At 38.0% G+C, this 11176-nt stretch overlaps 1 protein-coding gene across 1 annotated transcript; it reads right to left on the bottom strand.

Annotated features, from left to right (window-relative positions):
• Positions 1-9958: 9958 nt before the first annotated feature.
• LOC133780680 (uncharacterized) lies at positions 9959-10971 on the bottom strand. Its single transcript, XM_062220264.1, has 4 exons — positions 10759-10971; positions 10577-10681; positions 10325-10493; positions 9959-10237 (listed from the first exon to the last, which is right to left on the bottom strand). The coding sequence occupies exons 1-4, from the start codon at positions 10926-10928 to the stop codon at positions 10145-10147; spliced, it is 537 nt and encodes a 178-aa protein (XP_062076248.1). The 5' UTR covers positions 10929-10971; the 3' UTR covers positions 9959-10144.
• Positions 10972-11176: the final 205 nt, after the last annotated feature.

The following is an 11176-nucleotide window of genomic DNA, read 5'->3' as shown; positions in this document are numbered from 1 at the left end:
AGCAATACTTGTAGATTTTATAAGTTTATACTATAGTATAAGAATATTAATTATAACATAAGGTTTGATTAATATAGCTGATTATAGAGATGATATTTATTGTACTATAAGGTTTAGATAGAACTAATAAGATCATGACGCTTGTCATGTGCATTGAGAAATTAAGTATTTTTGAGGAATAGTTTTATAAGAGAAATATTTGAAAACCCCAGAATCTGCCAGCAGCTTTAAAATCGTTATATGACTCAGTCAAAGATGTTTAATCAATTCAAATTAGGCTAAAAAAGTGCAATTACGTGTATAGTATTTTAGCGTATGCCAATATATCGCAGCTCTAGGGGCAATACATCGCCACACGGGGAATACGAAAAGCATGTAACTTCGCACGAACACATCGACGAGCCTCGTGAATATAAGCCCAGGCAATATATCGCCTACCATGGGAGATATATCGACTCTAGGGCAAGTTTTTTAAATGTTTTTGAAACCGAGCTCATTTTATTCCTTAACCTCTTGATAAGCCTCTAAATCTTTTGACCGAGTCTTAAGCCTATGCTGAACGAATATTCAAATGTTTTTCAATTAAAATTCATTATTTTTATTCAAGCTAAAAGAAGATTCTTTCATTCTTGAACTCTATAAATAGGACCTAGTACCCATCCATTTCTTTCATTCTTCAAGCTGAGTTCAGAGCCTTCAAGCTGCTAGGTTTACTTTAGAGTGTTAAACACTTGGGTTAGGGTTATAAGCTTTATCATCTTAAGCTTATTAAACACTTGGGAAGTAAGGTTAATAGTGTGTTTTTCGATATCAAGGTGTAGTTCGGTTCTAGTGCATTCAAAGGTATTCCTATTCCTAGTTCATTGTAGAATCCAAGAACCTTAGCTAGTTAGATAGTAGTAGTAATAGTAATAGCTAGTAGTAGTTGTAGTATGTTTATTATTGTGGATTTTGGTTCAAGCCGGGACTTAGTTGGACACTCGTAGCAACACTTGTAGATTTTATAAGTTTAACCTATATTTTAAGAATATTAATTATAACCTAAGGTTTGATTAATATGACTGAATATGGAGATGATATTTATTATACTATAAGGTTTAGATAGACCCAGTAAGATAATAACACTTGTCATATGTATGTTTAATGAGAAATTAAGTATTTTTGAGGAATAGTTTATTAAGAATAATATTTGAAAATCCTAGAGTCTGCCAGTAGCTTTGGAATCGTTAAAGGACTTAGTCAAGGCTGTTTACTCAATTCAAATTAGGCTGAAAAAGTGTAGTTACGTGTATAATATTTCAGCGTATGCCGATATATCGCAGCTCTAAGGGCGATATATCGCCACACAGGGATACAAAAAACACGTAACTTCGCACGACCACCTCGACGAGCCTCGGGAATATGAGCCTAGGCGATATATCGGCTCTAGGGCTGCATTTTCAAATGATTTTGAAACCGAGCTCATTTTAATCCTTAACCTCTTGATAAGTCCAAAATCTTTTGACCGAGCCTTCAGCATTTGCTGAACGATTATTCAAATGTTTTTCAATTAAAAAGCCATTATTTTATTCAAGATAAATGAAGATCTTTTCATTCTTGAACTCTATAAATAGGACCTAGTACCCAGCCATTTCTTCATTCTTCAAGTTGAGTTCAGAGCCTACAAGCTGCTAGGATTACTTTAGAGTGTTAAACACTTGGGTTGGGGTTATAAGCTTTATCATTATAAGCTTATCAAACACTTGGGAAGTAAGATTTAATGTGTATTTCGGTTTTGAGGTGTAGTTCGGGTATAGCAATTTCAAAGGTATTCTTATTCTTAGTTCCTTTCTGTATTGTTTCATTAGTTCTTATAGTTTTTCTCTACTCAAATCCTAACTCTGTATTCTTTATTCTTGATTAGGCATCTAAGTTCTTTGAACTTGAGGTTCTTGTTGGAGTGTTCCAAAATCCCGACCTTGTTCTCATCATCATGGTATTTTGGTAAGGAAAAATAGGATAGTTTTATATGTGCTATGTAAAAGTGTTATGATTATGCTATAGTATGATTTTATGTGTTATGATATATGCATGTTTTGGGGCTTATAGTTGTTATATAACAAACCCTAACACTTTTATGTTTTGGGCTTATAGTTGTTATATAGCAAACCCCAACATTTTTATGTTTTTGGGGCTTATAGTTGCATAACTAGCAAACCTCATTGTAGTTTGAGGCTTATAGTTTCTTAGTTAGCAAACCCCAATAGTTACCATGTAAATGGGTTAGAATTATGATATATGTTCATAGTTTATGTGTATGATTATGTTTCATGCTTGTAGTAGATTTTCCTTGCTGGGCATTAGGCTCATTCCTTGTTGTTTTATATGTGCAGGAAAATAGTTATGGCGGCGGGAAGGTTCTTGGCAGCTTGGGAATGTGTATTGAGGGAGAATGGAATCGGTGGACTGCGTGAACGATTCGAGGATGAAGTTGTTTCTAGTTACTTAAAATTATGCTTTACATGTATTTTCCACACTTTGTTTTGTAACGAATTTTAAGATTTAAAGTTATGATTATTTTAATATTTTCAAAACAATGGGATCCCATATCCTAAATGAATTTTCATCTTAAGATTAGTGCATGTAGTTATTAATGATCCAAAGTCTAGAATAAGTTGGGTCGTTACATTCATTTTTGTATGTTTCAATAGTTTCTTATAGTTTCCTTTACTCAAATCCTTACTCAATATTTTCCATTCTTGGTTAGGTATTTAAGTTCTTTTAGCTTAAGATTTATTGTTGGTAAGTTTCTTCTTGGTGGTTTAGTTCATTCCTTTTCATCTCTTTTCTTTAGAATACTCACATTCTTCTTGATTGGTTTTAGGAGTGTTCTAAAATCCTGTCCTTGTTCTCACATCCCGGTATTGGTAAGGAAAATAGGATAGTTTCTATATGCTTATGTGTTATGTTATGATATTTTTATGTTATAATACATTATGTTATGTTTTTATCTAGGGCTCATAGTTGCTTAGTTTGCAAGCCCTAATGTTTATCATGTTTAGAGTTATGATATACCCTACCTCTGATATTAGACAGGGGACCTAGATGGGTTATCATATACTATCATGTGATCTAACCTACCTCAGATATTAGACAGGGGATGTAGATGGTTTATCACATGTCATAATGGCCATTAATAGTGTAGTCCTATATGGTATACGTCTTTATAGTCATATGTTCATATGTTTATGTTTATGCTTATGTTTTATGCTTTTAGTAGATTTTCCTTGCTGGGCATTGGGCTCATTCCTTTATTTTATATGTGTAGGAAAATAATTTGGCGGCAGAAAGATTCTTGGCAGCTTTGGATTGTGTATTGAGGAAGAATGGATTCGGTGGACTACGTGAACGATTCGAGGACGACATTGTTTCAGTCTTTTTATTATGTTTCTATGTATTTTTCTGCACTTGATTTTGTAACGAATTTATTTAATGTTTAAGTTATGTTTTATTTTTTTAAAATAATGGGATCCCATATCATACCCCGACTTTTATGTATTTCAACACTTATTTTATAGTTTTTAATAAAGTTATGAATGTTTTCTTAAGAATAATGTCTATGTATAAGTAGTTTTAATGGTCCAAAGTCTAGAACTAGTTGGGTCATTACAGTTGGTATCAGAGCAATGGTTCATTCGCATGAATTTCTCCTCGATACACACACTCAAGCTCTAAATCTAACCTCCAAGTAAGTGTTTATGAGTATAGTTATTATGTATATATGTATAGCTAACGATTTTAGCCTTTATGTTTTCAGTTAAGAATGAACTGAGCATTAACTTATGAGGATATCCGAGCCATTAAGGCCTTAAAAAGAATTAGAGAACCAAGAAACACCGTAGGAGTGCTAGAAAGAATCACTCGGAGACTACTTTTGTTCCATAGGAAGATAGGTCACCTCCAAGAATCTAAGCAGATCATGATAAGATCAACGAAGCAATACATTTTAGTAATTAGACTTTTTAGAGATTATCCTACTGTGATTGCAGCCTAAGAAGAAATTTGGGAGACGATAGATGACGAAGATGAATTGCCGGTAGCTATGAGATATTATTTTCTCATACTTAGGTTCACTTCAAAAATGGAATTTCAATTTACAAATGAGCAAAAACATAGAATTTTTACGAATCTTCCTCGAGGGAATTTTGAGGCACAAGACAATGATGACTATGAAGAAATAGATGACGATATGTTAGATGAAAGATCGGATGTAGAAGATCTTGATTTTTAGAATAGATTAGTTTCTTATTTATTTTATTTATTCGCATTTGTGATTGTAAATAGTGAAAACTTTTTTTTCCAAATTAATATCATTGTTATTTTGTTAACATGTATGAGTTTGTATTTCTTTTGCAATCATAATAAATAATAAATTTAATAAATAATGACTAAGTTCAGTGAGGGTGGACCCAAATCAATGAACCGAGTTCTCTATATTGAGAGTTAGGGGGCCATAGTAGTGGGAACGATTTTACTGATCCCAGCCCTCCCTCAATATGGTTAACTTTGGGACAAAGATGAGTTTCGAGCCTGAGAATTAAGTCATATATGATAATTAGAAACAGACTTAGAAAATAATAAAGATGGCTTTTTTTTTTTTTCTAAGTATAGAAACCCACTCTAATAATAAAGAAGACTTATATAATTTTCATAAGAAATCATAATTAATAGGTCTGAGTTATGTTTGTTTAGATTAAGTTTTCTCCTTAAAGCTTATTAGGGTAAAGTTCTAACATGTTTTATCAACTGTTAGAACTCTGCTAAGATGTCACTTCAAAGATCTGCTCGCACCAATGGAAATGCCTCCAACGCTGCTCTTGAGAGCAATAAAGCCCCTCCAGTTTGCAGAAGGGGAGTACGTGCTACTGCCAGTCACAATGCGCCGCCGCCGCCGGTTGACAACACTGCGAAAATAGCCAGACTGCGACAACAAGTTGAGGAATTACTACAACAACAGCGACAACAGTCTCATCCTCAGACTCAACCTCCACCTCCACCACAGCCTCAGCAAATGGCCCCAGCACCCCAACAAGTTGGTCCATATGGGGGATGGCCAGTGGCGAACTATGCCCCATATCCAGCTAAACACATGGAGTCAGTTTATGAGCGGTTTCGTAAGCAACACGCTTCAAACTTTGAATGTACTACAGACCCCTTCGAGGTAGAAGAATGGCTCAGAAATGTGGAGCCAATCCTAACGCATATGAATCTTGGCAACCCGGATCGCATAGCTTGTGTTTCATCTTTGCTCAAGAAATATGCTAGAATATGGTGCGACTTAGTTCAGCAGACTTGTGATGTTGCCACCATGACTTGGACCTAATTTGTGGAGCTGTTCCACAAAAATTACTACAATTCGGCAGTCATCGCTTCAAGAGTTTAGGAGTTTACTGGCCTGAAGCAAGGGAGTTTATCAGTGGCAGAATATGCTTAGCAGTTCGACCGATTAGCTAAGTTCGCATCAGAAATGGTTCCAACTGACTTTCTGAGGGTGACCAAGTTCTTTAGAGGACTTCGACCGAATATTGAGCTAGGGGTTAAGCTAGCAAACCCAGGAAATATTACCTATGCCGATGTTCTAGAGACGGTAATAGAAGTAGAAAGGCTGCAGGCTAATGTTAGTAAAGAGGAGGCCAGTAAGCCTGAGCCTAAACAGCAGAATCAACCTCAGACTAGTCAGAACAACAACCATAACAACAACAGCAATTAGTCCAGCTACAACAATAACGGTCAGAAAAGAAGGCATCCTGACAATAAGCAGTCCGATAGCGATAAAAGGGCACAGACGAACAATGGAAGCAGTAGGTCGGGTTATGTAGAATACCCACAATGTGCTAAGTGATAGAAGAAACATCCTGGTGAATGTCGGGCAAACACCAAGGGATGTTACAACTGTGGTTAGGAAGGACACCGGAAGAAAAATTGTCCCCAGCTTAAGCCAGAGGGGAAAAAGGAAAACAAAATGGTTCCAGCCAGGGTTTTTGCCTTAACCCAAGGAGAATATGATGCTAGTAATAAAGTGGTTACAGGTCAGGTTTCTATCCTTAATAATATATGTTCTGTATTATTTGATTCGGGAGCCACTCATTTGTATATCTCGTTAGGAATGATAGAAAAACTAGACAAACCTTGTGAAAGATTTAGAACTAGGTTTGTAACAGAGTTGCCTTCGGGCAAAGTAGTTCTATCATCACAAATAGTATGAGGCGCACTGATCAATATTGAAGACGTAGAACTAGACGGAGACCTAATAGAACTGGAGATCAAAGACTTTAATGTGATTTTAGGTATGGAGTGGCTAGCAAGGCATGGCGCAACCATCGTCTGTAAATGCAAGAAAGTGCCATTCGAGACTCCTGACGGCCAGAGACTGTGCTTCATGGGACAAGTGTCAGGACTACGCACACCGTTAATATCATCTCTCAAAGCTCAAAGAATGATAGAAAAAAGATGTCAAGCATACTTAGCCAGTGTCACAGATGTGGTAAAGGAAACACCACTTATGGTTGGAGACGTTCGCATTGTGAATGAATTCCCAGAACTATTTCCCGATGACTTGCCAGGGTTGCCGCCGACTCGGGAAATTGACTTCACGATCGAATTAGTACCGGGCACCGAGCCTATCTCCATGGCACTATACCGGATGGCACCTACAGAACTCAAGGAGTTAAAGATGCAGCTACAAGAACTCCTAGACTTGGGTTTCCTTAGACCAAGCCATTCGCCATGGGGAGCACCGATGTTATTTGTGAAGAAAAAGGACGAAAGCATGCAGATGTGTATAGATTACCGCGAGCTGAATATGGTGATGATTAAGAATAAGTACCCGCTATCCTAGATTGACGACTTGTTTGATCAACTTTGAGGTACGACCGTGTTTTCAAAGATTGATCTATGGCCTGGGTATCATCAGCTCAAGGAGCGGGAAGAAGATATTCCTAAGTCAATTTTTAGGACTCGTTATGGGCATTACGAGTTCTTAGTTATGTATTTTGATCTTACCAATGCTCCAATCACGTTTATGGATTTAATGAATAGGGACTTCAAGGACTATTTGGATAAATTCATCGTAGTGTTCATCGATGACATCTTAGTATACTCAAAGGATGAAGTCGAGTACAAGGAACATTTGAGGTTGATCTTATTGCAACTAAAGAAGCATCAACTCTACACCAGGTTCAAGAAATGCAAGTTTTGGCTTTCGCAAGTGGCGTTCCTCAGGCACATTATATCCAAGGACAGAGTTGCAGTAGACCCATCCAACGTAGAGGTTGTGAAGGATTGGCCAACACCAAAGAACGCGTCAAAAGTAAGAAGCTTTCTGGGATTAGCAGGTAATTATCAGAGGTTTGTAGAGGGCTTTTCTACGATAGTGTTGACGGTGAAATCTCGTCAACGAAATTAGGTCGGAAATCTCAAAGGTAAATGTGGCGATCTTTAGATAAAAACTTAGAATGAACTTATCGAAGGATAAACATAGATGAACAATGGAGTGAAAAATGTGTATTGGTCAATAGCCTCTGCATACAATGTTCCAACCCCTTTTCTAGAGGGGTGATCATCTATTTATATTGGAGCTCTAATGGCTCCTTTATACATAATGGTCCCTCAGGACAAAATAGTACATGAGTACACTGTCATGATAGCAGTACAGATGGTAGTGGTGTTGGAAGAGTGGTGGTCTTCTCTAGTACATGTCAGGGGCTTGCAAAAGTGCTCTTGTCTTAGTACCATACTATGCCCCCACCACTTGTCAGGTACTGACCTCATAAGCGTGCTGAGGGAGTCCTGGCCATGTACCATTCTTGTACTGCCACTACCAGCCTGGTGTGGACACCGTACCAACCGTATTCTAACTCTCCTTTCTCCATGGTCACCACATGGACACCCCTAAGGACGAGGCTGGTGTGTGAGAGGAGGCTACTACGAGGACTAGGGCATGACTGTTGCGTATGGCATCTTGGGGGCCGCGAGATGCTTGCCTCCTGGTGGTGTCTCGAGGCGCGCGGGGAGCTGGACGCGCGGGGCACTGGGCACTGGGCACACGAGGAGCTGGGCGCGCGAGCACACGGGCGCGCGAGGCACCTGGGGCACGCAGGACGCTTAGGCTCTATACTAGTGTCCAAGGTGGAATGGTCATTTTGAGCAGGGTCATTTGGACTTCAAACATGGTTGCTTTGGACCTTCCAAGGACCTTAGGCATGGGATGTGGGTTCTTTATCGGTGTTGAATTTTGAGCATCCACACTTGCCCCCCAGTCTAGGAGAGGACCTTTAGGTGCTCTGTTAGACTCTTCTTTTTGTTTTTTTTTTGTATTTATCATGCTTGAGGTCCTTTGGAGCCCACGCGAAAGGGGGTTCGATAGGTCTCTCTTTGGTGCACCTTGATCGTATCTATAAGGATATATTGACCCCTTGGGTTCTAGTTATCCTTTTATATATTTTTGCGCGCGCTTATTATATCTTGCGAGAAGCGCCCTTCTCGTCATTAGGCATAGTACTATTTTTGCAAGCGTCTTCTTTGAGACCCTTTTTGCAAGCGTCTTCTTTGAGACCTTTTTTGGAAGCGTCTACTTTGAGACCCTTTTTGCTAGCGTCTACTTTTGAGACCATTTTTGCAAGCGTCTACTTTGGAGACCCTTTTTTCAAGCGTCTATTTTTGGAGACCCTTTTCTCAATCGTCTACTTTTGAGACCCTTTTCTCAAGCGTCTACTTTGGAGACCCTTTTCTCAAGCGTCTATTTTTTAGGTGATCTCCCCTCGGGTCGGGACTTTCATGGCTAGATGGTCTTCGTTCAATTTCAAACTTGGTCAAGGACCCCTCTAGCACGACGCCCCCTTCTATATGGAATCTTCAGACGTATTGGTAGTAGGGCAACTGGAGGAAGGTTCGCTTTCTTCCACATAGAAGTTCTTATGGCCCTCTTCCACACGTATGTACTTCTGTGCTCTCTCTCGAAGTCATCCAAATTCGAAACTTCTCTTTTGAGCATGTTACCCCACAACTTTCTTCCTGGACGAACTCCAGCTGTAATAGCCATCTTGTGCTCCGCTTTGGTTAAACCTCCCACCTTTGTTGCTTCTATACTGGACCTATGGATGTAGTCCTTCAGACTTTCATTCTCACCTTGTTTTATGTTAACAAGGCTGGTAATTGGCATGATGTAATCACAGGCTGCATGGTGTTGCTGAAGAAATTCATCAGAGAATTGTTGCCCTGACTCGATTGTTCCTGGCCTTAACCTCTTGAACCACTTGTACGCCACTCCTTTAAGCGTAACGACAGAGCAATGACACTTTGCCCTGTTGTTGACCCCTCTTAACCTCATCAATTTATTGAAGGAGTCTAAGTGATATTTTGAGTCTGTAGTTCCCTCGTACGTAGTCATGCAAGGCTCTCTGAAGCCAGTGGGCATTGGCTCAGCTTGAATCTCCTTTGTGAAGGGTGAATCACGGTCAAATTCTTCGTTATCCATGTGCCACCCAAGTGCAGTGGTCACTACTACAAAAATTACATGATAAGTCGGTTAAAAACTGACATCTGAATGTTCATAAGTCGGTTGGGAACTGACTTCCCATGCAGTGACTTATGATGTAAAAACATGGTAGGTCAGTTGGCGCCAAACCGACATCTGGTGTAAGACATGGTACGTCGGTGGAAAACCGACATCTGGTGTAAGACATGGTACGTCGGTTGCAAACCGACCTCTAGTGTAAGACATGGTAGGTCGGTTGTACACCGACCTCTGGTGTAAAACATGATATGTCGGTTCACAGCCGACTTATGGTGTAGACATCTATTGTCAGTTTTAGTAGAACCGACTTATGGTGTTTTTTTTCTCTTAAAATGTGTATTATGCCCAAAACAAATCATGTTTTTTTATACAAACAAACTGAACAAAACAAAACATATATCACAATAATATAAAATACTAGAATTTGAACTAAGTATCTAAAATAACGAGTCTTAAGTTAATTACAAAATGACTCACATAAGCATTGTAAACTATAGTTAGGCAACAAAAGTGTGTATATCTTCAAGAAAGTCTAAGTTAACATTGTAAGTATATCTCATTAAAAGTCTAAGTTAACAAAAGTGAGTGGACCTATGTAGTACTCATCAAATCCATGACGCATTGTGCCCATTCTTCACGTACTTCATTGATCTCATCCTTTGTGTAATAGTTCTTCCCGCCACACTAAAATAAAATTCATTGCATGAGTTGAATTAATATATTTAATCTTAAGGTAAAGCTAGAACTTTAATAATGAATATTTTCACTTACATTACTAGTTAGCCATCGCATTGAAAACTCATTTGTCACGAAGTCCTTCATCATCCTCATAACATAGGACCCACATTGTACTGATTGTAATGGTTGACGAGGACACTTAACTGTTCTCCACGCGACTTCCTTAGTTTTTGCATTATTTGTGTGTAAATGTTGAAAGACACTAAATAATAATAACATAAACATTTAGATGTTTTTAATTTTAAATGAATTAAATATTATGCAGTTAATTGGTTAGATTTTTACCGAGAAATGAGAGATTTTATTTCATCTGGTGGAAAATTGTGAAGAGAATCCAGGAAATAGCACAATTGGTGATCAAAATCAATTATTATAAGCATCCAATTCTTTCTAACAAAAACACAAAAATATTTCATTATTAATATTATATATATTCACTAACAAAATACTAAAAGTAAAAAACTTACCCCTTATGATATGGCAACAACCACATCTGACCCGGATTTGAATCAAGCATACGCTTTGATACCCATTCAACTCGCTCTTCTTTAGTGGATCCAACATTTGATAACCAATGGTTTTGACCTATATACTTTCTCGCATCTCCTTCTCTCATCTCAAGTTCGACTAGTTTCATTATTGAAGTTTTTTGTTATCTAACCATTGTGATCATTGGTTTGTTTTATTATAGAATATGATTTTTTTATTTGATCAGATTTATTCTAGATTTAACTTTTTATTTTTCATCTTATTGTGCATATGCCCTTTTGAGTTTTGACCTGACGATAACTCATGTAGTGAGAAAGAATAGCTTTTTGGCATGGGGTTTATACTTTTTTCCATTCTATTTTTTCAGTTTCATTGGTTTCTTTTTACTCACGAAAT

The sequence above is a fragment of the Humulus lupulus genome, chromosome 5, assembly GCF_963169125.1.
Source record: "Humulus lupulus chromosome 5, drHumLupu1.1, whole genome shotgun sequence".
NCBI classification, from domain to species: Eukaryota; Viridiplantae; Streptophyta; class Magnoliopsida; order Rosales; family Cannabaceae; genus Humulus; species Humulus lupulus.
This window is presented reverse-complemented; position numbering and strand designations above follow the sequence as displayed.

Excerpts from the sequence above, each read along its gene's own strand:
- LOC133780680 (XM_062220264.1), bottom strand. The coding sequence starts at position 10,928 with ATGAAACTAGTCGAACTTGAGATGAGAGAAGGAGATGCGAGAAAGTAT. Across the intron at positions 10,682-10,758 it reads TTGTTGCCATATCATAAGGG|AAAGAATTGGATGCTTATAA; the intron begins GTAAGTTTTTTA and ends TGTTTTTGTTAG. Across the intron at positions 10,494-10,576 it reads ATAAAATCTCTCATTTCTCG|TGTCTTTCAACATTTACACA; the intron begins GTAAAAATCTAA and ends ATTATTATTTAG.